General features: G+C 37.3%; 1 protein-coding gene across 8 annotated transcripts in view; it reads right to left on the reverse strand.

The window, feature by feature from the left end:
• UBR5 (ubiquitin protein ligase E3 component n-recognin 5) overlaps positions 1 to 24,298 on the reverse strand; it is a 136,536-nt gene that overhangs the window by 23,923 nt on the left and 88,315 nt on the right. For 7 of the 8 annotated variants that reach the window (XM_045049765.1, XM_045049764.1, XM_023248400.2 and 4 more), the window contains exons 23-42: positions 22,686 to 22,837; positions 22,164 to 22,259; positions 21,715 to 21,838; positions 18,333 to 18,430; positions 16,969 to 17,117; positions 16,359 to 16,450; positions 15,104 to 15,250; positions 14,890 to 15,008; positions 14,681 to 14,807; positions 14,462 to 14,591; positions 12,979 to 13,139; positions 12,618 to 12,857; positions 8,231 to 8,354; positions 7,513 to 7,624; positions 5,912 to 6,043; positions 5,131 to 5,388; positions 4,311 to 4,579; positions 3,929 to 4,140; positions 1,146 to 1,376; positions 584 to 657 (exon numbers count right to left, since the gene is read on the reverse strand). In XM_045049765.1, the coding sequence (XP_044905700.1) occupies positions 584 to 657; positions 1,146 to 1,376; positions 3,929 to 4,140; positions 4,311 to 4,579; positions 5,131 to 5,388; positions 5,912 to 6,043; positions 7,513 to 7,624; positions 8,231 to 8,354; positions 12,618 to 12,857; positions 12,979 to 13,139; positions 14,462 to 14,591; positions 14,681 to 14,807; positions 14,890 to 15,008; positions 15,104 to 15,250; positions 16,359 to 16,450; positions 16,969 to 17,117; positions 18,333 to 18,430; positions 21,715 to 21,838; positions 22,164 to 22,259; positions 22,686 to 22,837 (3,047 nt within the window). The remainder of the gene's footprint in view (positions 1 to 583; positions 658 to 1,145; positions 1,377 to 3,928; positions 4,141 to 4,310; positions 4,580 to 5,130; positions 5,389 to 5,911; positions 6,044 to 7,512; positions 7,625 to 8,230; positions 8,355 to 12,617; positions 12,858 to 12,978; positions 13,140 to 14,461; positions 14,592 to 14,680; positions 14,808 to 14,889; positions 15,009 to 15,103; positions 15,251 to 16,358; positions 16,451 to 16,968; positions 17,118 to 18,332; positions 18,431 to 21,714; positions 21,839 to 22,163; positions 22,260 to 22,685; positions 22,838 to 24,298) is intronic. The other variant, XM_045049766.1, reaches the window with a different exon arrangement.

The raw sequence follows: 24,298 nt of genomic DNA on the forward strand, positions 1-24,298 counted from the left end.
GCAGTTACGTCAGTTGTCTTTCCCTGGGCTGAATAAAAGCACTAGTTGATAATAAGAAAATAGGCAAGAGGACAAATTTTTTTAAATTCTACTTCAAAGAACAGCTAAAAATTACAAAGAGATTGCAGAAGACCCCAAAATTTCTTGAGTTTGGAATATTTTTTTATTGCATTTAATAACTGTTAAGATTTTTCATATTTGGGAGTTATAACTGATATTTCTCATTTTCTTGACTAAACATATCTTGCACCAATATCAATAAAGGTTCTGCTAAGACTTTAAAAATGTAGTACTTACACACTTAAGAATAAAGGTAAACATAAAACTAAAATGCAAAAGGTACAAAAACAAAAAATACTGACTGTTAACAAGTTCACTACATTTCTTTAATTCATCCTTATTTATGAAGCAAATAATGCAAGGATATATAAGGAAAAATGGACAGAAAATGCAAGAAATGGGACATAGAGAAGAAAAGAGAAATTCCCACCCAGACAGAAAATAATGAAGTTAAAAAGCTTGAAGGGGAAATACTGAGGCAGCCATTTCTTGAAGTAGATTAGCAGATTTTCTGTACACTAACTTTGATTGGTGTCATCATCATTTTCATGTTCTGAATCTTCATTATCAATACCCAGTTCCAAGAGTTCTCGCGTCCTTTAAAAAGACAAGTGAGTCATTTTATATGAAGTATGGAGCAAAGGTGATGGGAACTACAAGCAAAAAAAGCACTGAAAAAGTCAGTTAAGTATCTAGCCAATTTCAAACACTGTGATCAAGTTTTAGACTTGGGGAATGTTAGACTGACCAGCCAAATTATACTACAATTACAAAAGAGGCTCAAGAAAAGCAAAAGGATAACCACATTAAGAAATAGTGAGGACTTACACAGACTCTAATAGAAAACATGACAAACTATCTCAGGCATAAAGCTTAACTAAATTCTTAGGTTTCCTGTTTTAAGCGAGGAGCAGCAATGGAGAAAGGGTGAATAGACTCAAACCCACTTTCCCAAATGAAACATTCCTGTACTATTTTCTCTTTAGTTCACTGTTCTCTTCACTCCAAAAATCAGACAATATACTAAGAGACCACACTGAGCAAACAAGTATTTCCTAAACCAATCCCACGGCAAGTATGGATACCTTTTGCGTTCCAGTTGAGGTGTATCCAATGTTGTCTGCTGATTCATTGCTTTAATCCAATATATAAGGGCTTGAAAAACATATGCCACATGCTTCAATGAGCAAACATCCAAAACTGGAAGAACATCAGAATGCTCATCATTATGAGACCGCATTAAAGACAGTGCATAATTTAGGAAGTCCCCTCGGGCAGACATCATTCCTTGACGGGCGCTAAGCAATGTGGCACGTCTGTAGGAGTAAAAAGAAATGAAAATGTTTAAAAAAAAGAAAGCAAATGTGAAACTTACCATTATCATAAATATGCAAAATTAGGAACTGAGAATATCCGTAAATAAAAACTCATTAACCCTGTTACTCTGCTTTAGAGATAAAAACATTGTGCATGATTTACTGTCATGTACTTTATACAGGAAAGGAATTCTAGTGTCCTTTGGAAATGGATAAGGAACTCCTTCCCTACAGAAGACCCCAGCAGGTCTGGGGTAGGGTCCCCAAATCTATATTTCTAACAAGCTCCTAGGTGATGTTGATGCTGTTCTGGGGATCACACTTTGAGAATCACTGTCTAACATGATACCAAAACACAAGCAACAAGAAAACACAGCACTAGACTTTATCAAAATTAAAAACATAGGTACTTCAAAGGATACCATCAAGAAAATGAAAACATGCAAAAGGGGACAAAATTTCTGCAAGTCTGATAAGGAACTTACGTCCAGAAAATGTAAGTAACTCATACAACTCGATAACAAAAAGATAAGCCAATTAAAAAATGGGCAAAGGATCTAAATAGACATTTCTCCGAAGATATACAAATGACCAATAAGCCCATGAAATGATGCACAACATTTAGCCATTAGGGAAATGCAAATCAAAATCAAAATTAGTTACCACTTCACACCCACTAGGATGGCTACAATTAAAAAAAAACAAAAAACAAAAAAACCCACTAGTAACAAGTGCTAGCAAGGATTTAGAGAAATTAGAGGCCTCACATGTTGCTAGTGCGAATGTAAAATGATGCAGCCACTTTGGAAAAGTCTGGCAGTTGCCCGAAAGTTTAACAGAGTTACATATGATCTAGCAATTCTACAACTAGGTATATTATCCAACATAACTGAAAACGTATCTATATAAAAACCTGTACACTAATGCTGACAGCCACATTATTCACAAGAGTCAGAAAGATGAAAAACCCAACTTATGAATGGATAAAAATGTGGCACATCCATACAATGAAATATTACTAGAAAGTAACATATTGACTGATAATGCTAAACCTGATGAACCTTAAAACCATTGTGCTAGGTAAGAAAAGCTAGGCACAGAACAGACATATTGTATGATTCCGTCTATATGAAATGTCCAAAACAGGCAAATTTATAGAGACCAAGAGTAGATCAGTGGTTGCTTAGGGTGGGAAAGTAGGGGAAAATGGGAGGTGACCACTAGTAGGTATTTTTGTGGAGATGATAAAAATATTCCATAATTAACTGTGATGATGGTTGTGCAGCTCTGAATATATTCAAAAGTATGGAACTGTACACTTTAAATGGGTGAAATGTACATGAATTATATCTCAATAAGGTTATTATATTAGGGTGAGAGCCACAGTGAAGTAAAGGGAGAAGAACAAGTCACCAATCTAGATCTATTATCAGAACTCTGTTATTCGGGGAGTGATGAGCCTTACAAAGACAAGGCTTGTGACTGTTGATGGAGCAGGCTTCCTAGGACAGGAAAGCAGAGGCCTCCCAAGTGGTCCAGATCTCTCTGCCAAGCATTCAATTTTGCCTTCTAGACATTTCCACCAAAACCTCTCCCAGCTCCCCAGTATTTTCAAAAGCCAAGTATGTCCATTCTACTGCTCTAGATTTTTCTCTTAATTTTCCTATTAGTTACTCAGAATCAAAGTCTAGCTGTAAATTCTGCCTCCTCCTGCTCTACCCCTCAACAAGGCCCTCAATTGTTATATGATTTCAATGCTTCTCTCTCTCCTCCTTCCTGGCCTTCACCAGCCCCACTTAAATAAATCTATTACCTTTCAATGGCCAATTCCAACCATAATCTTGTTAAGGTTCCTAAGCAGTCTCCTAGGCCCTTGTCTTTCCCCTGTTATGATCCTCCCAAAGTAGCAAAGTTATTTCCCCTGAGCCAAAGCTAGAACCAAATCCTAGGACTCTGACCTCAGGTACCGGGCCCTTGCACTATACGGCACAGCCCCAGTGCTCTAGTGTTCAATGTTTGGGCTAATTCCTACTCCTGAAAAAGGTCATTTTATAACTGAAAGAAAGAAGACAACAAATACATAAAGAAATATACTTTAAATACAATTCAAAAGACTGGGGCTGTAGAAAAAGAAATTGGATTCGAGGAGATCAAAGAACAGCTTTGGTAATCCCACATACTTTCCTCTTCCCGAATACAAAATGCATTCATACTCAATCATGGTCAAAATCTTCCTATAAATACATGTCTTTCAAGGGACAGGGGAGGGAGGAGGGGAAGCTTGGAGGACAATGAAACAAGGATGTAGATCAACTACTTCAAAAATGAGAAGTATTTAGTATCATATTCCTAACATATGAATGAATTTTGAAAAAAACAGCTTGGATTATAAACTAACTTATTCTGCTTCAACCACACAACAATTTAAAAAGAAGTAATACATTTCCCCCCCTTCAAAACAAAGTGAGGTCTAATGTAACAGCAATCAAAAAGCTCTAACTTCCTGGGATATAAGGGCTCTAACATATAAGCATATATGAAGAATTTCATACCGTCTGCCTTCAAGGGTTCGTAAACTAGCCTCTTCTCGTGCAGTCATCCTCTCTCTTCGAGCTGAATTCTGAGAAGCATGAAGAGGATGATTTGGATGTCCTGGATCACCAGCAGATGCTAATGCAGAACCATAACGTAATTGAGCTTCAGTAGAATCCATAATACTGACCATCCAGTTCCAAGTGGGAATAAGCTTTTCTTCTACATAATTCTATGAAGACCAAACTAAAATAGTTAAAACTATCCAAATAAAGTTAAATTTGATATATAGTAGTAATCTATAAACATTTAAATATCTGTAATGTTAATTCCCATTACATTGGAATTTTCATAATTGACATCCCAAAATTTATTTGGAGTAACTTTTCAATGTTTTCATACCTGTAAGTTTACTGCATCTTGATAAGTCAATTTCACAGCTGCTGGAATCTGAGAGTACACTAGGTGATTATACTTAGGAATAAGGCCCATCAAGTCCGAGATTTGTCTGATAACAATGCTGTAAGCCCTGGCTAAACTGCTCGCAGATGTTAAGTAGCTGCTGGCATTGCTAGCTTCCAAAGCAGCTGCTGCAGCAGCAGCACTCGTGCTGATGGTACCACTCCGGCGTAAATTTGAAGGATCAATATAAATCAAACCCGCTGAACTTGCTACAAAGGAAAAAGGACAACCACAACAAGCTGTCAGATGTTAATTGTGTTTCTCTAGCACTGTATATATTTAAAAGATCAACTGTAACGGCAAATATGGTCACCGAGTGAAAAACGTGGTCTTAAACCACACTAATTTAAGGGAGGGCAATGATGAGAGAGACAAGAATTACTATAGTGTTCTCAACCAGATGCAATTTTGCTACTGCCCCTGCCCATAGAGGGACATTTGGCAACGTCTATAGACAGTTTTGGTTGTCACAATAGGTGGGTGGGGTTGGAGGAGAGACTGCTACTGGCATCTGATGCATAGAAGTCAAGGATACTTCTAAACATCCTATAATGCACAATCACAAAGGATTTATTCAGCCCAAAGTAATCATGGTACAGAGACTGAGAAACCTTGATATAATCATACGTAAATACTTTGTATTTGAACTCGGTAAAACAATGAAGAACTATTATGAAACTACTTGATTTGTATAGATGAACATACATAATTTTTAAAACCTACTTAAGCACTTTCAAGAATACCAAGTTTTCAGACTTGCCTGCTGGTGTGGATGTGCTGGAAGGGGCCGTGCTGGCTGCCCGCTGATGTTGGGTGTTGCGGACAGCCCACTGCATGGACCGGGGAGCTTGGGCAGCACCGTTGGCATGGGAGCTATTTGTGGTTCTCTCTAATGGCTCATCAAGCATAAAGGTCTCCTGTTCTATGTCATCACTTTGACTACTGCTGCTATCAGAGTCACTTGAGTCATTTGATTGCGAATCATCTTCAGAAAAGAAGGCAGGAACACTGCTTGCACCTAAATTTTTCATTTTTAAAACCAAAATCAATGTCAGTCTGTTGATATTTAAAACTACAGTGTACTCCGTCATTCAGGAAAATATTACATATATTAAACAGAATGCCAGGCTATAATACTCCACAAGACTCATCATAAAATAGTTTAATTACTGGGGTGTCTGGATGGCTCAGTCAGTTGAGCATCCAACTTTTGATTTCAGCTCAGGTCATGATCCTGGGATCATGGGATCGAGCCCTGTGTTGGGCTCCACACTGGGTGTGGCGTGGAGCCTGCTTAATTTCTCCCTCCCTCTCCCTCTCTCCCCCCCCCAACTCTACTTCCCCCTCCCTCCCTCTCTCCTTCCCTCTGCTCCTTTCCCCTGCTCATGTGCTCTCTAAAATAAGGGAAAAAGGATAAAGTTATAAAAAAGCTTAGCCACCCCTTGTACAAATCATAAGGAGTATAGTTTAACCATTTCATGCTGAATATAAATATGGCCTTAGTATAAGCAAGAAAGCTGGATAAGGAAAAGGTAACATACCTGCTTCCGAGCCAGCAGTTGCTGCTGTGACAACACTTCTACGCCCACTAGCATTATCTTGGTTGCTATGGTTACTTTCACTGTCACTTTCTGTTTCAGCTGCTGCTAACAAGTCCAGCTCCATGTCACTCCCTAGGAAATATATTTAAATAAGAAGGAGGGAAAAAATATAAGCGCACTCTGGAACAGATAGGGTCTAATAAGCCAGAATATCCTAAGTTAGCGGGGGGGGGGGGGGGGGGGGGGGGGGAGGGAAAAGTGACTATTATTACAGTAAGCATAACTGCCTGCTTAGAAGGAGAAAAATGACTAGGCAAATTATGGTCCTCAGTAGACTATTACACAGCAATTCAAAATCTGTTCTGCACAGCCTTAGGTAAAAAGGGTTGGGCAGGAGAACTTCCACCAATGGGTAGAACTCTGGGCTGGGACCACTGCTCCATTTTCATCTGTTTTACATATTGGGATTCCAAAAGAGGAAGGACGAAAACTAAAAATGTCTATCTAGAATTTCATGGTATATACACATCAAAACATAAAATTATAAATTTGTGCAGTTTATTGTATGTCAATTACACCTCAACAACAAAGATGATCCCAAAAAGTCTATCCAATGGCTACTAGTAAGAATGGTTATGGTGGTAGCAAAAAGGCCAAAAGAATTAGTCAGTGGGGAAAAAAAAAAAAAAAAAAAAAAAGGCACAAAAATTACACATACAGTATCTAAAAGACATGCATGGCAATGGGGCAGCAAAGGGGAAGGCTGAAAGTAAAAATACAAACTGTTAGGTCCAGGTGGGATTATGGGTCATTTGTTTTCCTTTTCTCTAAATTTGCAAATATTTCCTAATATGATTATGACTATTTTAACTTCCTTATAAGAAAAGAGAAAGTTAGGGGCGCCTGGGTGGCTCAGTCGGTTAAGTGTCCAACTTCGGCTCAGGTCATGATCTCACAGCTCATGGGTTTGAGCCCTGTGTTGAGCTCTGTGCTGAAAGCTCAGAGCCTGAAGCCTGTTTCGGATTCTGTGTCTCCCTTTCTCTCTCTGTGCCTCCCCTGCTCACACTCTGTCTCTGTCTCCTTCAAAAATAAACAAACATTTAAAAGAAAAGAAAAAGAAAAGAGAAAGTCAGGGGTGCCTGGGTGGCTCAGTTGGTTAAGCATCCAACTTCGGCTCAGGTCATGATCTCACGGCTCGTGAGTTTGAGCCCCATGTCTGGCTCTGTGCTGCCAGCCAGAGCCTGGAGCCTGCTTTGGATTCTGTGTCTCTGTCTCTCTTTGCCCCTCCCCCCCTCACGCTCTCTCTCTCAAAAATAAACAAACGATACCAAAAAATTTTTTAAAGGAAAAAAAGGGCAAAGAAAGAAGATACATTATTTTATACATATAAATATATATGAGCATATACATATATATTTATAGGTGTATATATATATATATATATATATAGCTGCTTCCTAAAATTTTGAAACAGATGCTACAGAATCCCTAGGCTGAAAATATGTTGAACATTACAGTCAAATGGGGCTTTTCTCTGTGTTAATATCCTTAAAGATACCTGATGTACTCATACTGAATAATTTCTCAAATAACCTGCATACCGTCTTCATCATGCTCATCATGTTGTCCCTCTGCCTCAGCATTTTCTTCCCCATGTTCTTCCTGTTCATCATGATGATCCTCTTCTCCGGCCACACCCTCCACCACCTCAACCTAAATCCAGAATCTCATTTGTAGACAATCAAAGTACACAATAAACCCACATCTCTACCAGTGTTCCTCCACAGCAACGTAAACTTAAATACAAAGATTGCTAACTACAGAGATTATTAGCAGTCAAGAGTTTGAAAATCGTTGGCTAGTGACAACTTGCAATCAAAAATTATGTCAGATATCCTAAAATTTGTAATTGTCGTCCCTGTGCAGAACCTTAAAATTAATAGTTTAATAACTGAGTAGAAAGTGTATGTTTTTTTTTTAACTTCCACAGTAATAAAATTTACCTAATGAATATGCAGTATCCATTCTGCCTTCAAATACATTGCACAAAACTACTAAAACTTTTTTTTAACATTGAGGATATCCTTTCTATTAACCCTAAGTAAAAAGCAAGCTTCTGTTTCCAGTTTTGTATTATCCACTAAATCAAGGATTTAAATTAAAGTATTTTTAACACATACAACCACAAATGAGAACACATAACAAAACTCTAAACGTTAGAAGCAAACACATGTAATGATAGTAAACTACTATTAGCGAAACTTCTTCCCTCCCAAATAAAAGCCTCTCATCTACCACAATTAAAACAATTACAACCACCTCTTCCACGTCTGCTGAAACAATGTCATCCTGTTCTTCATCTCTGCCCCGAACAGGCTGCGACTGGCTGATGCGCCTCTGCTGTGGGTTCCGGATGATGTAAGAAGACTGAGACTGACTGGAGCTGTGGAGAATCAGGAGCTTATGAGGCCACTGCTGCCACACGGCACACTTTTTATGCTTCTCAGTGTCATTCAGTGTGACCCACTTACTAGGATGTTATTTTAAATCTGACCTAAAAATTCTTGGAAACTAATAATCCATAGATCAGAAAATATGGACCCCAGAGAAATTAATTTTACCATAGAGATTTAACTTAGAAACCTCAGAATTATTTCTACTTTTCTGTAAGTCATTTCATATTTGTTAATGCACATAACTGAAGCACATGAGTCCTTCCCACTGAAATAATCTCCAGGAAATATTTTTCCTTCTCCACTGCTTTCAGTAACAACAGTCCTCAACTTCCAAAGGCTCCGACAGCAGCATTCATCCATTAACAAAGTATGAATGGTGGTGATAAGTATGCTTATTACAAGTGATCTACTCTTCTGAGAGATCTGACATGACCTACTTTGCATCAGCTTATTAACCACTGACTTGTATGTAGAGGGAAAACATTAGTTGAAAAGTATGAATTTGAAAATAGAATCATAACAAAAGGTGGGTGGCCAAAAAGTTCTACTTCCTTAAAAATCTGCCTTGGAAACAAACAGCCAAGAAAAGACAGATGCCTCCATTATAAAAGGAAGAGGAGAATGACAGAATGCAGCTTAAAATGCAGGTCAGGGGGCGCCTGGGTGGCGCAGTCGGTTAAGCGTCCGACTTCAGCCAGGTCACGATCTCATGGTCTGTGAGTTCCAGCCCCGCGTTGGGCTCTGGGCTGATGGCTCAGAGCCTGGAGCCTGTTTCCGTTTCTGTGTCTCCCTCTCTCTCTGCCCCTCGCCCATTCATGCTCTGTCTCTCTCTGTCCCAAAAATAAATAAACGTTGAAAAAAAAAATTAAAAAAAAAATGCAGGTCAGAGATCAGAAGATGGTTGTTAAATAATCCTATGACCTACTATTATCCTTTATTTACAAATTAAGAAATGTTAAAGACCTTTAAACGTGTTTACACTGATCCTGTTCTTTCCTCACCTCAGCTGCTCTTAGAAATAAGAATCAAACCAGTTACACATGAAGAATCCACTCAAACTCTCCACCTTCAAATACACAAGTAGTCTCAATATAGTGTTTAATACTAGAAATTTAAGTAACCGGTTCTTCACAGAGCCAGTGAATTACAAAACATATGAGGAAGCTCAAAGAAAATCTGAAGAGATAAAAAGGGTATTTCCAAACTAAGATTTCAATATTTCCAGTATTAAAAAATAAAAGTCAACATTGTGTAAAGCCACAATTAATTAGTATTCCTTAAAAAGAAAAAAAAAATCCTGGAACAAACATCCACAAGATCTATCGTCCCCTCAAAGAACATTAAGGAGTTATGCACTTAGTATGTATAATACTAATAACACCCAAAATATATGATACCCCCCATTCAGTTTTCTTCATACCACGATTCAACTTTTTTCCCACTAGACTTCCGGCACAACTATAGTCCTGAAGCCCTGTCTAACAGGAGTTGTTAAAATACTTCCAAATTTTGGGAACTTCTAGTTTCAGCAATTTGCCAACTGAAGAGAAATCCCTCTTGGTGTAGAACACCTAAATACATTAAATATTTAAAAACAAAGCACAACTATCCTGGTGATAAAGGGAAACAATTGTACTGAATAAGCTTGAGAGCAATGGTGCCACCATTAACACCAAAGGCATCTGCTGATGTCTCTTAGGCAAGAAGGGTTCCAAGGAGCCACAGATTTCACAGGAGACAGTCTGGAGTATAAAGCTTCTACAGCATAGAAATCTGTTCTGTCCCCCCCCCACATAAATAAAGCCAAACATAAATCGGGAAAGGGTAACCTACTTCAAGAGACTTACCTATCTATATCAGCCATGGCTGGATGGGGCAGGAAAAATATCTCTTCAGAGAACTTTTTGTGGTGGTGGTGGTTTTATTTTTGAAAGAGGGTGAGAGCACGGTGGGGAGGGGCAGAGAGAGAGAAAGGGAGACAGAGGTTCTGAAGCAGGCTCCATGCTTACAACAGAGAGTCCAATGCGGGGCTCAAACTAACAACTTGTGAGATCACAGACCTAATCCAAAGTCAGATACTTAACCAATGAGCCACCCAGGTGCCCCTCTTCAGGGAACTTCTAATTACAAACCTGCGCTCATGAAAGTTTAGGACTGCAATTTGTACTGTAAGGTACGGTGGGTTTGTGATGATTAATCCAAAGTCTCAACACTATCAATAAGGAGCAAACAGCAATTATCTCCCCTTACAGTGCCATCTAATATTCAGGAATATAGGAAAAAGGTAAATATCCGTCTAGAATTATCTCTAAATATGTTTAAACTTTAATCACTGTATGACCTTGGACAAGTAACCTGAGTCTCATATTCTTCACTTTTAAAATTAGGATGATAGTGGTTATCTATGAGTTATTGGGAAGATTAAAACAGGTGATGCATTTATAACGCTTAAAAGTTCCTAGTTCATATTAAAATTTCAGTTAACAGTTTTTGTATGAGGCATGGAGACAGAGAAACAGGTTGATTAATAAGGACATTAAGAGTTTTAAAGAGGTGAAGGGAAGGGACAGAAGAAGGAAAAATACTAAACTCAAAACTTTACGTTCAGTGGAGTGATAATATACCACCTACCACCCCACACAAGGGAAATCGCAGAGACTAGTCAAATGTGTACTTTTTACTTAAGACATGCCTGAAACACTGATCAAAATACATCCTTACAAGAGGGAGTGATTGTACCGTATAATAATGAAGGACTTTTACTTTATATCAACAGTTGAAGAAAACATGACACTATTATCTTTCTTGATGATCCAATGAGATCTCCTTCTGGGAAGACATGACAGACTGACTCAATCAGTCAAGGGGGATAAAGTGGAGAGCTGAAGAATGCACAATACTTAAATAAAGAGCCTAAGAAGGAGGGCAAAGGGACACAAAAATCTTGATACTTACTAAGAACAGGCTGATGGGCACTTTTTAAAGTTAAGATCACCCCAAAAATCTTTTCAACAGATAAAAAGTGTTTATGTTCCGGAACATAAACACAAAGTAATACCACTTAAGTAACCAGGGAGCTCCTCACAGGGCTATCAGGCTCAGCAGACATCATATGGCGCCCAAGCAGATTTTGCTAACAGAATCACTGGATACTGGGGTATGTTTAGCAAGTCTGAAAATATACAGCTTGATTCGTAACCATTTCCAGCAAATCCTGAAAGCCTATCAGTGACAAAGCTACCATGAGAAAGCTTTGACAGACAAACCTGGACTTACATTTCAGGGTATCCTAGGAGACCTGACAATAAAGGAAAAGCTGGGATACATACTGGCACAGGGAATAATGAGAACAGTGAGAGAGCAGATACTGAACACATCAACTCAGATGAAACCCGGGAATGAAGTCTAGGGAAATTGTGCTAAATTTAATAAGGAAGGCGTGCCTTAGTATCACAGAGATGTTTTCCAGGAAAGAAGAAGAGGGTCTTTAAGTCCCAAAGATCTTCATTAAACATCATTATGATTACACACAGTAACAGAATCAGACGTGAGAAAACCAAATAAACAAGTATTTGCTAAAGATCACTATAGCCCTCCAACTCAAAAGTATGACCCCTAAACTGTGAACACATTGGCACTACCTCAGAGTTTATAACAAATACAGAACCTCAGGCCCCACCCAGACCTCCAAAATCTGCCTCTGCATTTTAATAAAATCCCCAAGTAATTTGCGTGCATATTTAATCAAGCACTGTGCTAAAAGACACCAAAACGTTTCAGTTTCTAAACATTCTGACTCAACAAGCTTACAGTCTAATTACCAATGGGAAAGGTAAGTAAAATTTAAAGAATAAATAATCTTAAACTAGAAATATTAAGTTGATGAATTGTTTTAGCTCTCTCCTAGACAATATGGTTGTTGAGAATAACAACCTGCCCGCCCCCTAGACAGGAAGTATGTCTACAGAAGTCTGAACTTTCTTACCAGATTACTTTACTGGCATAATAAAAACAGTGCTTTTCCAACCAAAAATAAAACCTACAACTATAAGCCTATTACCTTAGATGTGTAGGCATAATGCATAATTTTTCAAGTGCTCTCACAGGTTTCAAACAAAATAAAATCTTTACCATTTGTTACATAAACGATCATGGACACCTCCAGAGTGCTAATAGAAAGGTTTAGTAAGCCAAATGTGACCTTTCCAAAGAAAGAATTAATTAGAATCTGTTACCAGATAGAAATTTACCTGCTAGACTGATCAGATGATGGTCGTGGTGGTAGTGGTTCCACGGAGAACAGTTCTTCACTGCCTTGCATGGCATCTATGCTAGTACTAGCCAGAGTGAAAGGTGCAGTCGGGCGAGCGATCCCCATTCTGACAGGAACAATCAGCGACTCTGCTACATTGCACAGTTCTTCTACAGCGTAAGGTAGCAGTGCTTGGAATACACGCTTGCATTTTCCAATTGGCTGCGGAATAAAGTTACTGAAGCAAAAGGAAAAAATAGCAATCTTTTATGAAATCTTTTCATACACACAATGTTATCATTATCACAAAAAATGTGTGTAAAGTGATAGAAAAGCTCAGATCAAAAAGGATGTCTTACTTTTTCTTTTTGGATGAAGCCATTTCCACACTAAGAATGACAAAAACTCTTGCCACTGAACGCAAAAACCTCATTGTCACAGCAATAGCTTCTTCTCTACGTCCAGGTGTGTATTTGTTTTGGAGTTCTTTCACGAGTGTACCCAGCAGAGTATCTAAAAGCTTTAAAAATTATAATAACTCTATTAATGCTGAGACATCTCTTAAGATGTTTGGACATTTATAAAGCAAAAAGTTCAAACACCTTTTCAATATTACCATTTCATAATAAAAATCTCAAAATAAATTTTACCAAAACACTTCTAATATCACTGATTAATTTATGCCCATGCCTACCATGTCTTTGACCTACAGTAGGCCTCGAATGTCTTCCGTTTTTAGTCTTCTAGTTCTATGTGTATCATACATAGAAAAATAACAAATATATCAAATCAGAGAAAGAATAATTTCACTCACTATAGGGTATATATGGAAACAGCAAAGTAGTTTCAAATATTTATATTAGTGAGTTCATAATCCCATCCCTCTCACTTAACCATTTTTATTGTTACTTTCTCGGTCTCATTTCTATGCATCATCTATCATATACATATTAATTATAGAGAACATCCAATTTTCATGTTATTTTGGGGTTTTTAAATGTTACTTAAAATAACCTTTATTTCTAAATTGCCGCATTACATTTCAGCAAGTGGCTGGGCTATAATTTGATTCAATAATCTATTATTGGCTCCATCAAGTATTTCTTTTCTATATTTTTTATTATTCTGTAACATGATCTTTTTTCTCATGTCACAAATTATTTCTTTATGATAAGTCGAAGGGCACGGATTTTCTTTCTTCTTTTAAATGTTTGTTTATTTTTGAAAGAGAGAAAGAGAACACGAGGGAGGGGCAGAGAGAGGGGAGAACAGAAGATCCAAAGTGGACTCCATGCTGACAGTCAAGAGCCCGATGTGGCTCAAAACTATGAACCGTGAGATCATGACCTGAGCTGAAGTTGGACACTTAACCGACTGTGCTACCTAGGCGCCCCAGAGGGCACTGACATTCCTATGGCTTGTGATATTATTGCCAAGTTGTTTTCTAAAAGAATACCAATGCAATGCCACCCGATCAGTGTCTGAATGTGTTCTTTTTCCCATAACCTCACCAGCACTAGGTTTTATGATTTATATTCTTTTCTAATTTCAGAGCAAAAAGGAGTACTTAAAAAAAAAAACATTTGCACTGAGTCAATTTTGAACACTGCTCCATACATTTCTATATACTGTTATATTTTTAGCACATTTTAGGATTTTTGTTTAGAATGAAAGGAGTTTCTGTGTTGAGATATTTAAATCACCCCCAAATTCCATTCCCCTGAATGTACTGTGTAATTAGACCTTATCAGTACTTAGGAGGTCGGATCAATAAAATTATGGGAAACTAAGTCAGAAAACATTCTTTTAATGTACTTGTAAACAAACATCCAAAGAACTTACCAAAATATCTGCTGTACACTTGACTATAAGGCAATGAGTGAAACAGTCCAGCCGAATGGTGCCACTTTGCTGATTGAGGTAAACTTGCTCTTCTGGCAAAAGATGGCCTATCCTACTGCTGGCACTGAGACTTGAGGGGGAAGGAAAGACAATGCATTGTAATCACCTCCATTAACAGGGGAAATGCATAAATCTAAAACGTTTTTAATGAATACATACGGGTCTTTATTCTCCTGTGAGCCAAACATAATCATAGATTTCAAAGCATTCCAATCCTGTAGAACACGCTCCAATGCAAGCTGGGCAAACCTTGGGGGCTCTAAATCATGATCAGGCATATCTGAATCTAAGCAGAAAAAGAAACAGTGGGTAAGACAGAAATAAATAAAATCCTTTTTATATGGGTCACAATTGTCAGACTCACCCACCTTCAGGATTGGCTGTTTTTCTATTACGATCCTCCCTGATCCGAGGAGGTCTGTACTGGCAGTGCTCTACTGTCTGCCTTGCAACTGTCTGCACTAAAAACAGTAAGAGGTGCTCTCCCCTGCAAAATGGAACATCACTGTGAGCAGGGAGAGGGGGAGGGCTACTCAGATGTGCTGTGTTTTTCCAATTTATGTCCTAAAAAACCCCACTTGCCTGCTGTTTGGCAGAGTGACCAGATTAGTGGCAGTGAGTAGGCGATAAAGTAGATCAAGACGAGCAGATTTCTGTCCAGCAATTAGAGTTTTACACTTACATTTCTCCCAACAATCACAATACGCTGTTGGTGACGTCCGTTTGAGTCTAGAAAGAATTCATACACAAGTACAAAAAACAAAATTAAAAAAAAAAAACAACACAAAGATCTCTATTGCAATCATGGAGATATAACTTACTGACCCAAGATAGAACCCTTGTTAATATTTAAATGCAAAGTGTAACAATTCTTAAAGCATGCTTAACTACAAGTATTACTTAGTGGCATGAAGTCTACAGAGCAACTCTCCTGAGGGATCTTGTAATGACTTGAATATAGTCACGTCTTCCAGAACATCTTCCTTAATTCCCTATAGCCCCCATTCAGTGTAAGTGGTCCTCCTATGTGCATCTAATGAGCCCTAAAACCCTTATGAGCAAATGTTTCTTGCTTGTGTCCCCTGATAGGACTGTAAACCGTGCAAGGACAGAGACTCCCTTGTCCACCACCACCCAAATATCTAGTGTGTAACAGCACTTGCTAAGCAATCAATGAATAGATTCACTTTTAGATGTTTAAATTAAGGAAGAAAAACATATTAGCCAAAGTTCTTTTAATAAAAGTAATAAATAGGCACCAATGCAATATCTATAAACATTTTCTACTTGTCCTATATAATCATTTATTTTAAAGCACAATAGATGGTTTTTACAAACCAATTCTCTGTTAACCGTAACATCTACATATCTGTGGCACAATTATAGCTGATACCTCTGCTGAGACTCTAAGGCACTGCAAATGTTCATGCTGGAGTATTTTATTGCTTCTTAAGTCTGTGAAAATTAACACACTAGCCATGGTAACTCTATTGCTGGATGAAAGGTTATTACATTCACTTTAAGAAGTAAATAAAGCACAGGCCAAACATTCACCATTTTTCACTTAATACCTGTTATGATCTCCTGCTAGGAGACCCTACTATAGACTGAGACTCTGGAGAGAGAATATAGACAAAAGCAAATGAACAACATTTCAAAGTACACTTTAAATCAAGAACCACATTTTAATAAATAAACTGGCTTAAAGAGAACAACTTGAGAAAACCTTATGCTTCCTGAAAAATGAAATAAAACATTACCTTGGTATAGATTATTTTAATACAGCAATATGAATCTAAGCAGTTATATAATTAAAGAAAACTAGAACTGTACTCACTTGCAATCATGACCTTTATGACAAACTCTTGCACATTCTGTACAACAACAGAGTGACTCCAGCAAGCCACAAGTTCGACACTCAAAAATATCCTACAATTAGAAGGGTTTATTTCTTAGAAGAATATAATGTACATTTCATTAGCTTAATTATTTCTAGTATTTTCTAAAGTCCATCACAATGAAAGCAGAGCAAAGCTAATGTGCTTTGGAAATAGAATCATAAACGGGTACAGCACTGGAGGTACAACGAATGGAAATCAAATATTTATCAGTAGGGCAAAAATAATTCATATCACCACCCCCAAAAAGGTGCTATAGTTATAAAATCTGTGTCAAGAGCTGTGAATCAAATTATGCTACTGAGTGAAGATTTCTAATTTTCGTGATATCTAATAACTAATTTAATGATCATCTCCTTTGCCTTACTTATTTGGGAATAAAAATTATTTTTCTTTGGAGAATTTTATAACTCAGAATAAAAAGAAATATCAGACTCACAATTCCAGAGCTAAGAACTATAGAACTGTAATTCTAGTAATGGTGAAAGGGGAAAAAAGAAAAGAATACCTGAAGACAGCATAAATACAAAGAAGTCTAAAACGGCCTACCTGGTTAATGTGCTCTGCTCCTGTCCATGTAAAACTGCAGGTATCATTACAACATAACACATATAAGGGTGAGTCATCAGGGTTGGTACCTGATGGGCAAACCATTCCCATAAACACATCTTCCTCTTTTTCACTCGAGGATACTTCAGCTAAAAAGATTAAGAACACAGTAGTTCACATACCAAGATAGGCCTTAATCACAATCAGCTACTGCTTTACTCAAATGCAAAAGCTCTAACATTTACACAGTATAAATCAAAACTACTATATATTAATTTTAAAAACTGAAATACAGGGTGCCTGAGTGGCTCAGTTGGTTGGGCATCTGACTCCGGCTCGGGTCATGATCTCGTGGTTACTGAGTTCAAGCCCCGCATCAGGCTCTTGTGCTGACAGCTCAGAGGATGGAGCCTGCTTCGGATTCTGTCTCCCTCTCTCTGCTCCTCCCCCATGCCCACGCGCGCGCTCTCTCTTGCTCTCTCAAAAATAAATATACGTTAAAAAAAAAAAAACCCAAAACTGATATACAAGTCAACATGCAAGGAAATCCAGTCAGTTCTGGTGCAAAATAAAGCAAACTGTAATTATATCATAACCACATGACAACAATACACCACACCTCAGCTGAATACACAGCTCTATGTTATGCAGTTAAGGTTCAAGTTCTAGCTCTATTTAATAAATTATAGACAATCACATAAATTTTAGAGTCTTCTAAAGGCTGGGTGTAGGAACTGATATTCCTTACTGCTTTCTATTAAGCAAGAATTCCAAGTCAGAAGGAAGAACAATAAGAAATCTGGCCTATTATTTCCATAAATTTGTATCAGGATCAACAGTTAACCACTGGCAGGTTCTATCAGTAACCCGTCTTTATTTTCAAAAGATCAGTCATGGGACACCTGGGTCCCTCAGCTGGTTTAAGCACCTGACTCTTGATTTTGGCTCAGGTCATGATCTCACGGTTCAGGAGATCAAGCCCTGTACTGGGCTCTATACTAACAGCACAGAGCCCACTTGGGATTCTCTTTCCTTCTCTCTGCCCCTCCCCTACTCCCCATTCTCTCTCTCAAAATAAATAAACATTAAAAAGAAAGTCATTACGTTACCCATCATGCAATTTTTTTTTACTTTAAAAACTTATACCAGCTGTTTTTTGGTGGCAAGTTCGAAAATACAATATACTTGAAAAAGGTACAAACATGAATTTTACACACACAAATACACCAAAGAATTATCTTGATAGCTTCTACTCAATTATTTCATCATGCAAAAATTAGGTTTGATTAATTGTATAATAAATGTAGAAAACAATCTTTTCAATTAAAAAATAAACAACTCTTTTAGGACTTGTAATAAATTACCTTTTGCAATTTTCTGGGCTGTTTCTAAGATGGTAATTGCAGCTGGATAAGCTCGGCCACTTACAGCTGACATGAATGGGGTCATCCCTCTTGCGTCCCTAAAATGAGAAAAATTATGCATAAAAATATTAATTTTTAAATATTTCCTTTCTTCATTATAAAAGAAATGTTCAAGATGAAGCAAAAAGTCGTTTTGTTGTATTAAATAACATCCTACCACTCAAAGGAAATCCCTGGTGGTATTTTCTAGTCTCCTATTACCACATGTAAAAAAGGAAGCCCCTGTCTAAGAATCCTGGTCTCTCTCAACCATGCTCTCCATTCTTGGTCTTAGTGACATTAAAGAATAAATCAGCAGGGGCTCTAGAGTCAGACTACTATTTTCTAGATGTGGTGATAACAGGCTCTATTCTCATACAATTGTGATGAGGATTAAGCCAATTGTTACTTAAAAGCTTTTCATTTGCTTAGCAAATAAAATGTACTCAATAAATGTTAGCTATTTTTATGTATTTTCTCTTAAAAATGTACCTTCAATATTCTTCACTGAATTTCTATTCCCTCCTGGATCCTTTGCAATTCCCCAAATTTAGTCCTCAACCACCTGTGCCTCTCTCTCTCTGATCCACCAAAGCAACTACCACTTCTATGATGATAACACAGTTTAAACATCTATACTTGCTTACTTGGTAAGTCTACTTAGGATTTCCCAGTGATACTGCACTTAGAAAATGTCTAACAACTAAAATCACCTTTCTCCCCAAACCCACTCTCTACCTATGTCGGCCAACAGCATCACTGTTCCTGGGAACTAAGACAAAAAATTTGGATTCTTCATGAAGTCCCCCTTCTAACTCAATTTTTTGCTCTTGCATCTAATCCCTTTTTTCCATTTTCCAGTTCAGTTTATTGTAACACATATACTAAAGGCAACAGGTAGACATAAAAAAACAAAGCCTCAACTCCAGTCTCTACTCTTAGCTATTTTACTCCTTTTTTTTATGCCACCATCACATTATTATTCTTATAAACCCACTTTGATACTATTATAGTCTAACCAAAGCCATCTGAGGATTCAAGCCCAAAGAATAGAGACCAAAGTGGTGGCTTTAACCTACTTCTTCAGATTCAGTGGCTATTGTTCTCCTCTTCTAATCCTCCACTTCTAATCAGATGCATCACTGTTTCCTTCAGTATTTATACTTCTCCATTTTTATGTTGTTGCTCACTCTTCTCCCTACCTATTCCCCCAGCTTCATACTACCTCCCTGCTCAGATAAGAATGAGCCATCTGAGAATAAAATCCTCTACATCTTTACTAGCCAGGAGGATTTTACCAAAATTTACTTTCTTTAGCTTATATTATTAAAGCAAACTCCAACCACCCACACCTAGGATTGGAGGGACTTGGGAGGAAGGGGGGTACGGAATGCTTAAATTGGAAATAATGTATTTTTTAACAATCCTTCATCGTCATCACACACACACACACACACGCGCGCATCACCATCACAGGCATGCTCTCAAACTAAGATTCAATGCTCTGAAGTATTCTCCTAATACTTTATATATTGCCAAATACAATTAAAGCCAAGAACCTTTCTTAACTGGGTCATCTGTATGGTAACCAATTTCCAGTTATACCACTTGGAAAATTTTATTAGCAACTCCAGGAAATTCTCCTATATGTGTAACATAAAAAAGGAAACAAATGACCAATTTGAGAATTCCTATGCTTATTAACTAAAGGGCAAAAGAACTTTGCCTTTCCTCTAATTTGTTTCAAAGCTGTCATCAACAGTACCAGCTTATTAATAGAACGACGTATTCAGTGTTTTCCAAATAGTTCATGTATTTTCTCAGAAAAGGGGTTGGGGGAAAGCAACTACTATTGAAAGGGCACTAAAATAACTAGTGAACTAGAAACACACTGCAGAAATGCAAAATGGATTAAAAATAGAGAGAAAGGAAGTAAGAACATTCAATGAATTTTGAGACAACACCAAATGATTGAACAAATTGTACAAAGATAATACCCTTAAAAAACACCAAAAATTCAAGTGAGGAAATATAGAAAGATATACCTTTCTGAAACAGAAAGAATATATTGGCATATATACCATTTTTACCTATGCCTCAAACCACTAATAAATTAGTAAGCTTCTTCTGTAATAATAACTTATTTCCAAGTCAGTGACTTATTTTACTAGCGGGAGCGGCCTTCATTAAAGTAGTAAGTTCACAAATTATGTTCATTATGGCCTAAGGTCAATAAGGCTTAAACAAAAATCTCCTTGCCCTTAATAATAAAAAACTCAAAACACCTTCTTGTACTTAAATATGGAGAGGTTGCTTAAGGGTGATGCCTGGGAGTCTCAGTTCTGGAATTAAGACATGGACCACGGATGGAATTCCGGCCACTCACTAGTTCTGTGACCCTGAGTGGGTTAATTAATCTCTAAGACCATTTCTTCAAATATAAAATGGGAATAGTATTACCTACTCCAGACAGCTATTGCTAGAATTGGAAGAGTTAATCCTTTGGCACAGATAAGAGCTAACTTTTATAAAAATGTTTATTGTTATGAATTTGTAAAGGAACATAAACAATCATGCTGAAAGCAGAGCTATACTCTGTCAATGGTTAGTGAGCACTTATCACATAATACTTATCAAAAACTGCATAATCTCATCATGATTTTGCAAGTCCAAAAAGATTTCCAAAGAAACCATCAGAATCATCCACAGAGTTTTAGCATACAGATTCCAGGCACCATCCCAGACCTACTGAGTCATACTTTTGCTGCAAAGTTTGGGGAAGAATCTGTATAATTTTTTAAGTTCTCCAGGTGACAGTGATGGAATTTATGAATTCACATTTGAGAATAGCTATGCTGTGATTTTTTAACACACGCACACACACCTCCTGATCAAACTTACGTAAAATTGGTTTGTATTCATTTAGTGTACACTGTATTATACTGGAGTCTTTCACTGAAGGGAGCTTAGTTAATTACAGAGGGAATAAATGCTAGATTCTGATCAATTAGTTTAAATTCACATAAGATAACTGTTGCCCATACATTGCAACATCAACTTAAACAGTAAAAGGAGCTAAGCTAGATCTTCATATCAAAAGCATATTAGGGGCGCCTGGGTGGCTCAGCTGGTTAAGCGGCGGACTTTGGCTCAGGTCACGATCTCACAGTCTGTACATTCAAATCCCGCATCTGGCTCTGCGCCCACAGCTCAGAGCCTGGAACCTGTTTCAGATTCTGTGTCTCCTTCTCTCTCTGTCCTTTCCCCACTCTCACGCTCTCTGTCTCAAAAATAAATAAAGATCGAAGAAAAAAATTCATTAAAAAAAGTATATTAAACTTACTTGGCAGAGAGGAGTTCTCGTAAATAGGGCTGCAGAACAACACTGTCACATAACAATTTTAATATAAAATGAGCATTGGCCTTCCGATCCTTGGATTCTACTACAGATGGCTCTGTGGAAGGACCTGTAATTAAGCAAATCCATTTGGTAACAAGAGTAAACAAGAGTGAAAAGAATATTCTGAAATAACATTAACAATGAACCATTAAATAAACCAACAGAAAAATATTCTAGTATTAGCAATAAACTGCTAATTTCATTATACAGAATTTAAACACAACACATTTTACAACTCCCAACTGATTTTACAACACTACAACCTCACTGACATATGAAGATCTAATTCAGAGAATTAGATGTTTTTCAAGCCAAGATAAGTCTCGTTGAGATAAAGTGTGGCTTTGTAGAAACCCAAATGCCTAGGCAGATAAAATAGTACAGATTCTCACCTGGAATGGTGGAGGTGCTTGGTCCTTGACCGGTGCCAGTCGCTGCTGTGGTAAGAGATCCCACAGCAGGGGCCAGGATAAAATCAATGTCACCATCTTTCAGTAAACAGAACAGCAGGATGTACATCATTATAGGCAACATATCCCTAACATTTTCTCTTAACTGGCCTTAAGGCTTTTCTCTGCAAGCCAAGGGTCAAATCGGACAGAGGTTTAAGTGGAAACTTGTTTTCCAAATTATGAGAGAAGGAATCCTCTGAATTATTGACTTGTTATGATGTATTACTAGTTAGCTTCTTGCCAGTGTGGAAATATATTATCTCAATAAAACAGCTTCTAGAATTTTAATTTTTAAGTTATAAACCCCTTAAACTAAATCTTTGCAACTAAACTGGTTACAATTTGCTCATTATGCTACTTTTAAATACTTCAGATTTCTAAATATCCCATTCAAGTGTTCAATTTCCTTTCTCTCAGGACCTTGTTTTTTTGCTAAACACTAAATAAAATAACAGATCTTACCAGGATCCATCGCAGGAGGGTCAGGAACCCAACTAGGGGGAGCTATGGGGGGTGAAACTGGATCCTGGTGGTCACTGGATGAAGCTCCAGCTTCATGTCTACCCAAACCAGCTGCTCTCAACGAACGTCTCATCATTTCCCGTAACCTCAAACTAGAAGAACATGGACAAAATCAGAGCTCACTACCATGGCTAAATGTAATGAAAAGGTGTACAGAACTCATCTGAGATCAAAGTTTGTTCTATAAGCAAATACTCCAGGCAAGGGAAGTGAAGTACAAATGCCAATTCTGGAATCACAAAGTCAGTGAGGGATAGAAATGAAACTGGGGGCACCTAGTACCCAGTTCAGCACTAAAACCACTATATTAAGCTCCCACACAAACTTAAGCACAGGGAACAAAACTTACGGTGAATATTAGAAAATAATCTTTCATACATTAAGGTAAAAGAACAGCTGAACATTAAGACAAAAAAATTTCTGTCCCCTGTTTATAATCAGTGAGAATTAAGTTTAATAATAGACATCAGCAAACATACTAAGTAGCACAAAACCAATATTGTTAGCCCACTAAATAAAATCCCTTTGCTGTGATCTCAAAAACAATTAAACTAATGTCCACACAGTGAGTAGTTTTAAAACAAAGACCAATTTAGATTTATTTTTTATACCCCCCCCCCAAAAAAAAAAAAAGGAGTTTTTTTTAACAGTACAATTTGTATCCCAAGGAATTTAATGCAACTGGAGCTTGTAAAATGTGTTAGATTAATGTCTGGGCGTGATTTTTTTTTCCTCCTGCTATACAAGAAAAAAAAAAATACTGCACAGGTGTGCACATCACTAAAAAGAAAAGGAAATAATTACAAACACAGATCTTGTTAGGGGAACTGGTAACTACCTGTATAAAAATCTATACCTCTGAATAAAAGCTTACAAAGCCTACAAAATTAACACATTACGAACTAACAGCAATTAAAGAGAGAGCATATGAGGCAAATCCTTTCCGTCAGCCACAATTTTAGAGCTTCTAAATGAATAAAGACTAAAAATTCAATTATAAGGGCCAGGCAACACATAAGGGACTTCATTCTCCCATGCAGATTTAATCCCAGACACAACATTTCTCTGATGTGAAAGACCTACCACCTTACCAGGTGAGCATTATATATATGTCTACAAATAAGTAATTTAGAAAGATTTTTATTAATGTTTGAATCTTCTAATTGTAATTGTTATGTAATCCGAGGGTAAATGTGTTTTTCCATATTGATACACTTTCAATTTCAAAAGGACAAATTTTCTAAAACTTTTACAAAAATTTCCTTTAGAGGCTACTTTCAAGAACACATCTATTTTATAAAGCTTATGTATGACGATATACCTCTGGGAACAGAAACATTCTTTGGAAGATTCTGCAAAGTAAATTTTAATGTCTTAAATAATGTATTAGTTATTATAGTATTCACTATCAAAAAATACCTACAAGTAATTCTTTTATGGTATTGAGATCTTCTCTCTCCCAATTTAGACATCTGAGTTTTTATAATATGGAGGGGAACAGGACATAGGGATTATGTCAGTCGAGGTCACTTCCCTGTCCGAAGACATCACCC

Source organism: Felis catus, chromosome F2 (genome assembly GCF_018350175.1).
Source record: "Felis catus isolate Fca126 chromosome F2, F.catus_Fca126_mat1.0, whole genome shotgun sequence".
Lineage (NCBI taxonomy): Eukaryota > Metazoa > Chordata > Mammalia > Carnivora > Felidae > Felis > Felis catus.